The following is a 15,524-nucleotide window of genomic DNA, read 5'->3' on the forward strand; positions in this document are numbered from 1 at the left end:
TAATAACTAGCAGTAATCATCATAAGAATACAACTAAAAAATAATAAAAAATAAAAAAAGAATGCAACTTATGTAGTTACAACTTCCCACACATTTAGCCAAAGCACACAGGGATGAAGAATTAGATGCTTCCTAATTCACTGCAATCTACCAGCCTATCTCCCTTAGTTTTCACACCTAAATTTGTCTTAGAATGGTGAGCCTATCCCCCTCTCTATCCCTCCATGCCATACAAGAATTGACTTTGGTGTTGTTCTCAGGAAGATCCAGAAAAGTTTGGATAAAGGACTGGAGGGGAGACACAGGATTCCAATCAGAGGTATCCAATCAGTGGACTGCCAAGTTAGTTAATCCATCTTCCTCTAACTGGGCTTTTAAGTGCATGACCTGTGTCAATTGCCAACCAATTATTTCTATCAATATTAACAACTTAGGGTTGTCTAATTTGCGTATGACAAAAACAAGGCTTGGTTCATAAATGCAATTAGGAACTAACTCTACACCACGGTTTTCCACCATAAACTGCATAACTGTTGACGACTTGTTACTTTTCTTCTCTCTCCTAAAAATACCTTCCCTACTAGCTCTTATTCCTAAGTATGTTCTTACTTCCTGCACTTATTTCTTATCACTATTAACTTTACTTTTAATTCTGTTCTGTAAGAGCAAACATACTTAATACAACAATCCATTGCTTGGAGCAAGGTAACAATCTTAACAATTCAAAAACATATAATCACACAATCAAAGCAAACATTGCAATATATTTTATCTAATCCCAAGGTGCCATTATAGTATAATCTTTCCAGGTGAACCCATCTAGCCAAGAGGCTAGATAGTTCCACATATTACACTGTTGTAGCACCTTCCCGTTTGACACCTAAGGACCATGTTGACTATTACGTGTTTTATAGGCTGGTTCAAGCTTTATCTTGTTTCAATGTCTGGAGTAGTCTCACAGATTTCTTTTGACGTATATTGATGACTTGCTTGAGTAAGTATGGTTGATTGTGTTCTCTCATTACTACTAACAATTTTAACAGGCTCACTAATCTGTTGTGGAATTGTTATGAAGTCCATATTCTAGAGTTCTACTTGGAAGAATAGCTACCCTTCAGTATCCATCTTATTTGAGGTGTACCAGATCTTTCCATTTACAGTTAAATTGCTCATCAAATAGAATTCATAGCAGATTGATGTTCTCTCCTTGGATATGTTTCCTGATCTTGCACAAGTATTTATGCCTTGAGTTTCATTTTGACACAAAGTTATAGCTCTATTTCCTGAAGTCCAAATTTCTAGTGGAGAGTGTATATCTTCCCTGACTGTTTCTAAACCTTTAATTAAAGCATAGATTCTATCTTTTAACTTTTATCCAGGTACTCTGTTATTCTTCTTCTTGGTTGCTACATATATAGATTTCCTTATTTAACTCTAATCACTATTTTTCCTTATAAAACTGCTCCTATTGGAATGGTGGGATAAATGGTTACTTCTTGTTTTCCCACTGCTCTATTTAGGTTAATCGGCATAGTTCCTTTGCACTGCATCTATTATTTACCACTTTGGACATAGTGTATAGAGTGGCCTACCCTGGGCAAGTAAGGCTCAGTTTGTCCAGTTATTGCAGCAGTAAAGTCCCTCAATCTGCTGTCTGGTATGGCTTGTAATTATCCACAGTAGTTGCTTGTAATATAACTTTTATTTCTACTCTTTGTGTCTTTGTTCACCCCTCTAAGTCTCCTGGATTCTCACCTACTCTATCAATCTTCCCACGTAGCAGTGTACTGTGAAACTTTCTCATACTAATATTTTTCAGTAGCTCCATAAGTTCTTCTGATTTTCAAAATGGTCTCTAAAAATACAACAAACTAGTGAATATAAAAAAACAGAAGCAGACTCACAGATACAGAGTGGTTACCAGTGGGGAGATGGGAGAGGGAAGGGGCAAGATAGGGGTAGAAGAGTAAGAGGTATAAACCATTAGGTGTAAAATAAGCTACAAGGATATATTGTACAGCACAGGGAATATAGCCAATATTTTATAATATCTATAAATGGAGTATAACCTTTAAAAATTGGGAATCACTATATTGTATACCTGTAACATATAATATTGTACAGCAACTATATTTCAATTAAAAAAAATTTAAGAGTCTGTGTAAAAAAAAAGTAAAAAAAGGAGTCTGTAGCTTTTCTTGATACAGCAATCTTTTTTTAACTTTTATTGAAGTATAGTTGCTTTACAATGTTGTGTTAGTTTCTGGTGTACAGCAAACTGATTCAGTAATACATATATATTCTTTTTCATTACAGGTCATTACAAGATACTGAATATACTTCTCTGTTCCCTGTGCTATACAGTAGGACCTTGTTGTTTATCCATCCTATATGTAATAGTTTACATATACTAATCCCAAACTCCTAGTCCTTCCCTCCCTCATCCCCCTCCCACCACATCTTCTTTATTCATTCATCTGTCGATGGACATTTAGGTTGCTTCCATGCCTTGGCTATTAGCTCTCTCTTTCTTAAATTTGTTAAATAAACTTATCCTGAAATTCAGTGGCAAAACTGACTTATGTTTCTCCTGCTACTGCTCATCCAAATAAGACCTGGTTATACAGTCTATAATTTTCCCCATTTACCTTTAAAGGTAGCTAATAATCTGTGTATGCAGAGCTCACTTAGTATTAGATGCAGCATCTGTCATGTTGGTTAGCTCTGAATCCACCTGTATTAAAAGTCTTCTTAATCCCTTTGACTATAATATACTTTAGGACTCTATGTAAATTGGTATAATCTGGTTTCCCACGAATGTGGATTGACTTCTACATGTCATTTCTTCACAATTTTCATATATCACTTTGTCTAATGGTGTACTTCTATGTCTTTACCTAGTTGTTGCCCATATTGTAAGATGCAAAGGCCATTCTCTAGGAAGAAGGACCGTAATGTCCACAGGCTTGTATGAAAGGTAGCTATTCTTCCAAATGGAAGTAAGGGTACCCTATGGCATGCAATTAGTATGATCAGTGAATTTCCTGAATGTGTATTTAGTCCCTCTCTGTTTTGATATGGGGGTCTTCCAACTATTGCATTTCCCCCCTCTGGTAGCTGTAGAATTACTGTGGGTATAACCAGTCCACATTTTGTTTAAAATCATTATTGCTCCCTGTCAAGGTTGAAGCAGTTTCCCTTATAATAAGCCTATCAGCTATTCTTTATAAATGTAGTTATACCCAAGAAGGTGTACTTTATCTGCTTCTACTTGTGGACCATCATCTCTAAGCCTATGCCATAAGTGTTTGACTTTTCCATAGGCAAATAGTCCTTGTTAGGGCTTTGTCTAGCCCTTCTAGTACTAGTACTTCTCTCCGGTTGTTATTTGGTGTAACTTGCCATTTCCATTTGAGCAACAATGTTGCAGAGTAGTTGTGATATGGGTCAGCATTTGAGGGAACAGTCCTGTATTGGAACTTCCTGGCCTCAGCTTTTTCAAAGGTTTCTCCCAGGCAAAAGTTATCTGTAAAGCTTTCTGCAGTTTTATTATCTGGTAGATGGCTGATTTGTAGAATTATTTCCCCCAGTCTACTACAGCATCCTTTGGCTGACACATTCTGTCCGAAAGGCCTAGTAAGTAGTTCTATCTTTTCAAGTAAAAGTGCCCCAATATTGTCCTATTAATGTGACTGTATTCACTATACTGCCATCCTGGAGGATATTCCCCTTTTAGTTTCCACTCATTGTAGAATGGTGAAATTGAGTCCCAAGATGTGATAGAGTTCATCAGGTCTTCACTCTATTGTTAGGTAAGGAGTTTCTTTTCTTTGCTAGTGTTTGCTCCTATTATCAGGAATCCTAACAGGAGAACAAGTACAGGTAAAGAAAGAACCCTACTGCTAAAGTCAGAGCTTTTCGTATAAATAAATACAAAGAAGAAAAGAGACCAGCCTCTGCCAGAAGCCAATCAAATAGTGCTTGTTCTATAATAGATTAGTAATGAACCTGGGCAAAACTTGGAGAAAAACTGTTATTGCTAACATCTCGAAAAATTAGAATATATTTGACACAGAGAAATGATCAGTTTTCACATGCTGGTGGAGGCAAATGAGGTTTTATCTACTTAAGTCATTGTTAATACTAGAGAGTGCTTCTTCATATAATTCTGTGTCTAACATAGGTTGATCTGTATCAAAGGTTAAGTCTTCGTCTTCTCTTTGTGTAAGTATCGATTCTAAGTCTGGGAGATCAGCAAGGTCTGGTAGTGAAGCTTCCTCGGAAAGAGGTGCATCTGTTTCTATCTGTTCTGCTCTGTCATCTTGCTCTTCACAAGGAACTGGTTCTTGTGAAATCAACCGTAGAAGCTCTTCAGCTATTCTAACTAACTGGGCTACACAATCAACAAGTCCACCAACTAGTACAGGGGTCGACACAGACTCCATTCCTCTGTGCTTTCCTCAGTAGATAAAATATTACTAAAAGTTGTAGTAAATGGGCTCTTGGTGACAATGGATCCTATGGAGCTGGCAATGGTTCTGTGGTTGGTTTGGTTGAGAAATGAGGCTGTTGATATGATGATGATGATCAAGTACAGAATGAGGCCAGTGGTCCTACAGTACCTTTTGATAAATTTGGTGAACCTTCCACAAAATTTACATGTGGTTCTCGTTTGTGTTGGTAGTGAACTGCTATTATAATGACCATCAGACAGATTGCCACAGCCAAGAGAAAACAGAAAAGCAGATCTAATAATAGAAAAGAGAAATATAAAGTTAGTATCCTTGAGCCTTTCTCCATCATACAGTTTCTGGCTATAGGATAACGTTGAAAATGTACCCCTAGCTATTGCTCCTCGTTTTTTTCTTTTTTTTTTTCTTTTTTTTTTTTTTTCAGTACGCGGGCCTCTCACTGTTGTGGCCTCTCCCGTTGCGGAGCACAGGCTCCGGACGCGCAGGCTCAGCGGCCATGGCTCACAGGCCCAGCTGCTCCGCAGCATGTGGGATCCTCCGGGACCGGGGCACGAACCCGCATCCCCTGCATCGGCAGGTGGACTCTCAACCACTGCGCCACCGGGGAAGTCCTACTCCTCGTTTTTTGATGGCCTTATGAGGCTCTACTACTCATAGTCCCCTTTACACTTCTCATGGTCTTTACCTCTTATGGGATTTGAGAACAAAGTGAGCATAGGTAGTTTGTCTATCTTTCTTGAACATCTCTATTGAGGAGGATACATACACTCAGAGTCTTTCAATTAATCCTGTTTTATTAGTACCTTCGCCTCATTTCCATTTATATCTGGTGCTGCTAAGTTCTTTCTGTGTTTTTAATAATTCATTCATTAAAGTTTCCGATTGCCCCTACAGTCTGGGGAATTTATGGTAAATGAAAGTCCCACATTCTCTGTCTTTTCCCAAATTTTATATAACTTCTGTTATAAAATTAGTTCTTTGGTCATTTCCTATCACTGCCAATATTCCGTATCTAGCAGCTATTTCTCCTAAATTTGTCTAAAACCATGGTCATACTATTCTCATCTGTATGTCTGAGTGCTCTACAAGCCCTATTCCTAAGTTTATACCTCTTTAAGGTAATATTCCTTGTTTAAAAGTCTAGAGAATGGCCCAATATAATCTGCCTATCACATTTGTCTGGTTTACCATCCCCCATTCCCCTTAAAAATGAGTTTGTTGAGGCTTCAAGATTTTAGTAATTCAGCATAGCTCATATTGCTTACTCATTTCTTTGATTCATAGTTTTCTTTGTCCACTCTTTCTCCTCTGCTTACCTAGAATATTCATGTCCACATGCCCTGAGCTTTCACATGCCCAATCTGCAACCTTAAATTGAACTGAAAAGGGACCTGAGTTGAGACTTGGAGTTCCCAAGACTGCAGAGTCTGTATTAGTTTTGGCGGGGGTCAGGATTGTCTCCTCTCTTATTCTAAATAGATTATTCTGTCTTTCCATTCTGATGAGCTGGTACATGTCCTACATGAATTGCTAAATTTCTTTCATTGATTTCTTTTCATATCTCCCTTCACCAGATTGTTTTTTCCTGCAGTAAATTTCTGTAATTTTCTGTAATTCTGTAATCCTGTAATCTTCTGTTTATTAGAATATATATCTCAAGTCCACAGCTGATTAGTGTAGCTATGTTCTTTTGGCCAGTTGTTTTCTTGGGCATATATACACATTAAATTTCTAGCTAGCAGTCCTGCAAATTGAGCTGGTTTCCTCTCTCCAGCCTCAGTCAAGTTTTTCCCAGTGGAGAGTACTAGGAAGCAACCATCCACCTCCCTCTTTTAGGATACTGCCAAATCTATCTTTGCCCTGTTTCCAGCAGTTCTGACCAGAGTGGGGCCCAGCAAGCCACAAGCTTTACCACAGCGACTTGTACTCCTTAGGCCTTTACTGGAGTAGAGCAAATCATCCACCAGATGGTCTGCGATTTTCACATGGAGCTTGCTAGTTTCCACAGGGTATGGTTTGACCCACTCAGTTATATACTATCTTCACCTAGCATAAGTCCTATCAGAACCTCACTTTTTTTTTTTCGCCCCAAATCCTGACAGTAGACATGGGGTTTGCCCTGATGATAAGGGTCCTAACCATAATAACCAGAAGGCATGATTTTGGCTGGAGGCAACTTCCATCTGAAATATGGGAGAATCGGTACTAGATGCGTGGCAGTTCATTAACTCACAGGATCTCTGTTTTTGATTAGAGAAAAAGCAATCTAGTGGAAGGAAATAATGGTAAAAAATCATGAGAGGAATTTGGCATTAATGTAGAGCATGAATCAGCTCATCAGAAGAAAGACACAGAAGTAAGGTGTGTGTTGAATAGTAGTAGAGAGCACCATCAAACTTTTCAAAGGAAGCAATAAACTACTACAGTGCCCGTAGCCCAAGGGCACAAGAGGGTAATAGGAACATACTCACACAAAACCTATTTAACTTCTGGCTTCCCTTTCACCCAGTTTCTTTTCTCAGCTTCTCTACCTCCCTCTAGGACTCTGTTATTAATCTTCTTTGTCAATACACCTCCATTTATTCACCTATGTGTTTCATTCTATTTCATTCTCTCTGTATCTTCATCTTACACTACCCCTTCCCATCATCTTTTCTTCCATCTCTCCCTAAGCTGGCCAAAATTTAGAAACAAATTATAGTCCATTAATCAAATAGATGTATTTACAGAGTTTTACAAGACACAATCTAAATGTAAAAAGCGGAGAGGTAGAACACTTCATATGTTGCTATCTTATAAAGACAAATGTAGTTATCTATTATTTATGCAACCCTTGGTTTATTTTTTCTATCTCTTGGTCACCTTTGATGGGAAAAAAACATTCCTGACCTAGCCTTAACCCTGTTGACCACTGTGTTAGCTAACCCACAATTCCTATCTTCAAAGCATCTTGGAACCTAGGAGCTGGGGATGGGGCGAGGGCAGGGAGGGTGTTGAGAAATTAGCGAGTACTGCAGTGCTAGGAAATAGTAAGAGTATAGCATCAGCTTATTCCAGTTACGATAATTTCCAAAGCAACCAAACCCTGAACCTAAGTTGTTTGCTTAAAGGTGTATTTTGGATAGTTTGCACCTAGCCCCAACTCACCTTAAGGACCCTTTTATTAGCTGTTCCTTCTGCCTAGAATCCCTTTCCCCCAGAAAAAAAAAAATGGCTTCTTGTCATTCTGGTCTCAGCTTAAATATCATCTCCTCAGATTTCAGACCCTCCAACCTGAAAAAGCCTCTTAATCATCCCTTTCTCGTTTTGCATACAGCGCATTTTTACATTATAGCACCTATGATCACCTCATATTTTCTTGTTTATTCATTTGTTTTTCTGTCACCCCACCCCACATATATATAGACTAAAATGAAGTTCCATGAGATTAGGAAGCGTGTCTGTTTTGTTTTCTGCAGTATATCCAAGGCATAGAAGAAAGGCTGCTGCATAGTAGGTAACTGGTAAGTATTGTTAAAGAAAGAAAGGAAGGGAAGAAGGGAGGGAGGAACAACTTTTAACTCTTTCATTCAGTAAATATTATTGTGTCAAATATTCATGCATAGGGCTTTTCCAAATATTCATGCATAGGGCAGTGGTTGAGAGTCCGCCTGCCGATGCAGGGGACATGGGTTCGTGTCCCGGTCCGGGAAGATCCCACATGCCTCGGAGTAGCTAGGCCCGTGAGCCATGGCCGCTGAGCCTGCGCGTCCAGAGCCTGTGCTCCGCAACGGGAGAGGCCACAACAGTGAGAGGCCCGCGTACCACACACACACAAAAACAAAACAAAAACAAAAACAAAATATTCATGGATAGCAGGGGGTACAAAGATAAAACAATTCATCAAAACACATGGTTAATAAAATGAGCAGGCAATGCACAGACAGAGAAAATACTCACAAAAAATATATCTGACAAAGAACTTGTAACCAGAATATATAAAGAGCTCCTACAACTCAATAATAAAAAGACAAACAAACCAATTAAAAATGGGCAAAAGAGTTGAACAAACATTTCACAAAGGAAGAAAAATAAATAGCTAATAAACACATGAAAACATATTCAATATCATTAGTCATCAGGGAAATGCAAATTAACATCACAATGAGATACCACAATACACTCACTGGACTGGTTAAAATTAAAGACTGACAACATCAAAGGTTGACAAAGAGGTAGAGGAACCAGAATTCTCACACATGCTTATGGGAGTATAAAATGATACAACCTCTTTGAAAACGTCTGGCAGTTTCTTATAAAACCAGGCAAGCACCTATCCAGTCCCGGCAATTCTACTCTGAGGCATTTACCCAAGAGAAATGAAAGCTCACAGAAAGATTTTTATAAGAATGGTTATAGCAGCTTCATGCATAATAGCCAAAAAAAGTGGAAAGAGCCCAGATGTCAATCAAAAGGAGAATGGATAAACAAACTGTGATATATTCATACAATATGATACTAATCAGCAATAAAAAGAAAGCCACTACTGATAGGGATAACAACATGGATGGATATCAAAAACATTGTACTTAATGAAAGAAGCCAGACACAAAAGAATATATATTGTACTATTCTATTCCTATGCAATTCTAGAAAATGCAAAATGATCTACGGTGGAAAAATCCAAATAGCAATTGCATCTAGGGGAGTGGAAACTGACTGGAAGAGGCTAAGAGAACTTTCTGAGGTGATTCAGGTTTATACAAGATTACGCATTTTTCAAAACTCACTGAATGGTACTCTTAATATTTGTGCATCCCGCTGTATGTAAATTTTACTCACCCCCAAAAGGTGACCAAGCATGATCCCCAGCCTCAAAAACTATATATCAGATGAGATGACATGGCCTAAGTATTCTAATAAATGTTCACATTTATTGAAGATCTATTACACTTCGGGTACTTTCTTTTTTAATATTAGAACATTTAATCTACTTGATAACCCTGTGACATTACAGATGAAAAAACTGAGGAACAGAGAAATTAAATAAATTGCCCACCGCCACATGGTAAGTGAAGACACAGAATTGGAAGTCAGCCCAGGTATGATTCCTAAAGTCCTGTGCCAGAGGGCACAAATTCAGGTGCCTATAGGAGGAAAATTTGCCTTATTCAGGCCAGAGCTGACATCGCATTCTAAGCAGGAATAGAACTCAAAATGTTAATCTCATTTCCCATCCCTGGAAACTGGCTGAATTCCAAGTTGACTGTGAGTCCCAAAGCAGAGGGATGGAGAGAGCCAGCTCAGTCCCCTCAGCAATCTCCATCATCTGTGACAGGAATGTTGTGTCCATTTTACCTGCCCTTCCCCTGACCTACTGAATTGGCCCCCTCATAAACTACTCACCTGTGATAGAGCCAAGATGGATGAGAGGGTCAAGGTTATGCCTATCAAATGTTTACTGGACTTTCGCTTTCAAATGGGATGTGAATGCTCCTGTCACAACTAAAAAACAACAACAAAATGATCAACTACACAATTAATAGGTTTTAAAGATATCTGCGATCTGTGGAAACAAGGACAAGATGAACTAAAATTTCAGAGAGTGAAGTCTTTTGTAAGAATGCTGATAATCACAGACTTCTTTTCTTCACTGAGACATTTGCTAATTCTGGGCACAAATTGAAGATGAGGTTTGGCACCAAGGCAGAGGGAGTCTACAGAGGAAAATGAGAAATCTGCATAAAGGTTGAGGCTAGCATAATGGATTGGAAATTTGAGAAGCCTGAAATGCAGGGCTAATTTTCCTCACCTGAAGTTAGCTGAGTTCTAGCCTAGCACATGCGTGGAAAAGTCTGAGTGGAGTCTCCCAAGCCTCGCGGTACTTTGGAGACAAATTCTCACTAGAGGGAGGGAGACTGCCACAAATACACTACTGGTCTCTCCCTCAAACAATTTTGAAGTTGAGAAGACATGGGGAGGCTAATGAATTAATAAGCTCAAAACCATCCCCAAAGGGCATTTTAGGCAAAGTGATTCTAAAATGTATAAGGATATATAAAGGACTTAGTATAGCCAAAACATCTTAAGGAAGAACAAAATTGGAGGACATATACTACCAGATATCAAGGCTAGCTATGCAGCTACAGTTATACAACAGCATGGTACTGACACAAGAACAAACAAATAAATCAGTGGAACCATGATGCTTACCTCACACTGGATATAATAATAATAATAATAATAATAATAATAATAATAATAATAATGATAATAATTTGAAATGGACCATAGACCTAAACATGAAAGGTAAAACAGTAAATCTTCTAAATCAAACCATTGGCAAATATCTTCGGGACCTTCAGTAGTTAAAGATTTCTTATTCAACACAAAAGCATTAACTATGAAAAAAGATTGATAAATTGGATTTCATTAAAATTAAGAGTTTCAATTTATCAAAAGACACCTTAAGAGGGTGAAAAGGCCAACTACAGATTGGGAGAAAATATTCACAATACATATATTTAACAAAGGACTTGTATCTAATATATACATATATTTTAAACTCTTTCAAATCAATAAGAAAAAAAACAGTCCAATTTTTAAAAATAGAACAAAGAATCGAATAGCACTTCACAGATGAGAACTTTCAAGTGGCCTACAAACATATGAATAGAGTTTCATCATTATTGCTCATGAGGAAAATGCAAATTACACACAAAACCCCACCAGAATAGCTAAAATTGAAAAAACAGAAAAAAAACTGACAATACCAAGCACTGAGAAGAACATGGAGCAACTGGAACTCTCATACATTATTGGTGAAAGTGTTAGCTGGTACAACTTCCTTGGAACTGTTAGGCAGTATCTACTAAAACTAAACATACCTCTATTGAATGGCCTTGTCATTCTACTCCTAAGTATATAAAATAAAAGATTACAAATGTCCACAAAAATACACGTACGAGAATGTTGAAAGAAACCAGATGCCTAAAAGTACATACCATATAATTCCATTTATGTGAAATTTAAGATCAGGCAAATGTATCTGTAGAACAAAGGTGAATGTAGTAGTTACCTCTTGTGGGGGGCGGGTGGTTATTGACTGGGAAGAAATGTGAGGAAGCCTTCTGGGGTGCTGGAAATATTCTGTCAATATAATTACGTATGTTTTTTTTTTTTTTTTTTTTTTACGTATTTTTTTTTTAAAGCATTCAGCTGTACCCTCAAAATTGATGTATTTCACCTTATGTATGCTATAGCTCAAAAAATTGTTCTTTTTTTAATTTGGGGTTTCCTTCCTATAAAACCAGTAAGGACAGCAAGACAGTGATGAGAGTCTTGTCAGGGTTCAGCAAGCTGGTCATCACAGAATGGAAATGGAATGAAGTCTGAAGGTACAGAGAAGGGTCCTTGGCCTACTTCATGGCAGAGCTAAGTAAAGCAAGAGACCCTTGTAGCTGGATGCAGTTGTAAATTGACAGAAGATGAGATAAGCCACATCTTATAAGTAGCTCAGAAAGACGGCTGGGGCAGAGGCCATGCTGTCTATCTGATAACTAGAATCTTTAACCCCGTAGACTTTTATTAATCTCACTCTTATAACATTTTTGTCAGCACAACTAATCAAAAGCCACCAGTTTTCTTTTAGCAGACAGTCCTACCCTGCTATTTTGTGATGCTTGTAGCTGGCAAACTGGCAATAAGTGTCTAACAGTAGGGTGGAAAAGGAGCAAAGGAATCCAAATCCTCTGGGTCTATGTTTATAGTTGATAAGTTTCTCCACATCAGGCAAGGTAAATTAGTTCATATCCAACGGGAAGAGAGGCAGTTATATGGGAGAGATTAAAATGTGCCTTTGGTGAGTATAGGTGCCAGCTTCCTATTTACAAACAGTAAATTTTTTAACAATGCCCCATTTCTAATGCTGCAGTACCATTTGGATACATGCATTCAACACAGGTTTTTTTTTAAAACACCCCCAACAATACTGTAAGGTAATTATACTACAATAAAGATATTAAATAAATAAATAAAAACACCCCCCAGACGCTACTTCTCATTGCCCTCCCCACCCCTGAGGAAACATCAAGAGGGCCTTGTTCCCAAAGGGCAAATTTTATAATTTTGACATAGCAGGAGCTCTCTGAGGGGCTACAATGAACAAAGCAACAGGATCCACCCTTTAAACTCTTTTTTTTTAAAGAAAAATAAAAGCTACCATCCTTTACGTTAAAAAAAAATTTTTAAAACTGTGTGCAATAAGGCATTTGCCTGTTATAGGATCTGACATTTAAAATCCCCATGAACCATATTTAATTTATCAAGAAAGAAAGGAAAGAATTGTGTGGCTGAAGAGCTAAACATGGCCCCTTCTTGAAAATATATGAAAAATTCAAAACAGAAACTGAAAAAATGGAGGGTAGGAAATGTCCTTATGGTCAATTTAGATCAGATTCTACTGAATTACTTTCTTCCTCCTCCAAAGTTGTTCACTGCTGCAGAGAGAATCACAGATTCTTGCTTACCCTTCAGAAAAACAACTTCGTCACTGGAGAAAAACAGCCACTTTTGAAAATATATCTCTTGGTTATTTTCCTAGACAGACAAATAGTTTCCTCAGTCTTCAAACATGAGGACAGCAACCCCATCTTGACTTGGTGGGACTCTGCACCGGCTTGTCCCTGAATCTCGGCTGTTATGAGAAACCCACAGGCTCCCAGAGAGCCTGAAAAGAGCTGTAATGCTTCTAGAAAGATTCTTGGCTTTTAAATATTACCAGTGCAGAAGGTGAGGTCTAATATAAGGGAAATAAAAACAAAACTTCGAGGTAAAAGGAAAAGGGATTTTATTCCCGAGTCTTCCCTCAGCTTTCTGAGAGGGAAAAAGAAAATTGTTTTTGCTTGTTTGTATATTTTCTTTGGGAGACACGGTAAAATGATGCTAGTGGTTGTAATAGTAGGATCTGTAGTCAAACAGATCTGTATTTGAATTATAAATTTTTCACTTACTAACTAGACGTTTGCTAAACTACTCTGCCTCAGTTTCCTCATCTGTAAAATGAAGATAATAAAAGTTGTGAGAATTACGTGAGTTAACACATGCAACGAGTTTAGAATGGTGCCTGGTATATAGTAAGTTCTTCATAAATGCTAGCTAATATAATTGTTCTGGAGAAAATTCTGGGATCCAGGAGACAGTGTGTGGTGCATCCTGGGTACTGACTAGTGATCCCTGGAAGGTGGAGGGGGCAGTCAGGGTGAGACAACTGCAGGCATTACAGAAACTGGAAGGAAGTACCAGAGATATGTCATCTCATGGTTAGAACCAACATGACTATACACTTGGATAAAGATGTGAGGGAGCAAGACTGTCTTGTGGCTCTAATTCACACATAACCCTTTCGGAAGACGTAAGACCAGTCACGTAGGGACTCCTTGAGGATTAGTGGATCTTCCTGGCCTACTTCACTCTCCCCTTTGAAGCCCTTGCTCACTCTGGCTCTGAGCTCTGGCAGGTGAAAACTGACTACACTTCAGGCTGCCCATTGGTTATTCCTCCCACACATTGCAAGCTGCATGGAGAAGGCCCTCCACTGGGTATTATGGCAATGAATCTTTCAAAGCATTAACTAGCTATTCCTTGGAAACATCCCCCGTTGACCCTTGAACAACATGGGGGTTAATCCACCTATAACTTACAGGTGGCCCTCCACATCCGTGGTTCCTCCACATATGGCGATTCAACCAACCACAGCCCATGTAGTTCTGTAGTGTTTATAATACTATTGAAAAAATCCGCATATAAGTGAACTGTTCAAGGATCAACCGTACCTGGAAAGTAATTGGCAAGATAATGAAGGCCATGACCTCGTGTCTAGAAAGGCTTCACCTGAACCAGCCCAGATTCTCAGCTCTTCCTATGTGCATCATTTGGGTAAGAAAGGAAGCATCATACAAATACCATTGTATACTTTGTATCCCTTACCATCCTAGCCCAGATTTAGTACTGAGCTTCAAGAATACCTCTCAGAAATTTGACAAGAGCAAGACAAAGCACCAGTAGTGGCCTCCTCTCGGTTTCCGTGGCAAATGCCAGCTTGCCAGGAGAGACCCAGTTCATTTATTTTACCACCTGGAAAGAAGATCAGAAGTCATACATTTCTTCCTTCTGCCTGCAAATGCACTTACTGCTTATCCACCAAAAGAAAACTGCTTCTGTTTTTAATGGTCTCAAAATAAGATTCCATAACCTCCCTTGGTAGCTCATTCTAGTGTTTCATAGCTTCCTCCTTCTGCTAATTATATCCTCAAGTACCCTCACATACATTAACTTATTTAATCCCATAACAATCCCGCAGAGCAAGGATTATCCCTATTTTACAGCTGAGGAAGTGAAGAACCAAAGAGGGTAAGAGATGTGCCAAGATTACATATCTGGTTAGTAGCAGAGCAAGAGTAAGAATCTGATTCTTCAGCCTCTCAGCCCTCTGTGCTCTCCCTTACACTGTGGTCTGCCTAGTGACGCTCTGGGGAGTTCCAAATCACCAGCAGAATATGAAGCAGTGTTAAGGTGTCAACAAGAACACAATACAGCTGTGGTGGGTGGCTTACCAAGTGGATTGTAGGCCACAGGCCTCCTTGAGGATAACCATTTCATTGTCCTCATCCCTAAATACTATTGTTCTCAGAGCGTACCTACAGTTAGAACGTTCTAGTAAAAAGAAAAGATACCAAAAACCTAAACGAACATTCAAATCACCTTAAGACCATATGCTGACCTATGAAAATTAAAAATAAGACAAGAGTACTTGGTCTCCTGTTTTCAAACTTCTCCATTTTTGACCTCTGAGATAAACATAATCAGAATAAATTGGAGGAAGTGAGGTAGAAAAAAATCTTTCCTAATATCCCAAAAAGAAAAATGCTTTGCCCTTGGGCATGAATTTATTGTTTCCTCTCCCTCTGAAGACTTCATTCTTTTACCTCTCAAGGTTCATAAAGAGGCCAACAGTTAGCATTTTAAGCATGGGTAAAGAGCGAACCCCATCCCCTATATGCTTAACACTCAGAG

At 38.6% G+C, this 15,524-nt stretch overlaps 2 protein-coding genes across 2 annotated transcripts in view; one reads left to right on the plus strand and one right to left on the minus strand.

The window, feature by feature from the left end:
- Positions 1-15,524, plus strand: part of TRPC5 (transient receptor potential cation channel subfamily C member 5) — a 133,881-nt gene that overhangs the window by 34,094 nt on the left and 84,263 nt on the right. The gene's annotated exons all lie outside the window — the stretch shown is intronic.
- TRPC5OS (TRPC5 opposite strand) lies at positions 4,119-4,445 on the minus strand. The gene has a single exon (XM_060002622.1). The coding sequence runs from the start codon at positions 4,443-4,445 to the stop codon at positions 4,119-4,121; it is 327 nt and encodes a 108-aa protein (XP_059858605.1).

The sequence above is a fragment of the Delphinus delphis genome, chromosome X (assembly GCF_949987515.2).
Source record: "Delphinus delphis chromosome X, mDelDel1.2, whole genome shotgun sequence".
Taxonomy (NCBI): Eukaryota; Metazoa; Chordata; class Mammalia; order Artiodactyla; family Delphinidae; genus Delphinus; species Delphinus delphis.

Excerpts from the sequence above, each read along its gene's own strand:
- TRPC5OS (XM_060002622.1), bottom strand. The coding sequence starts at position 4,445 with ATGGAGTCTGTGTCGACCCCTGTACTAGTTGGTGGACTTGTTGATTGT.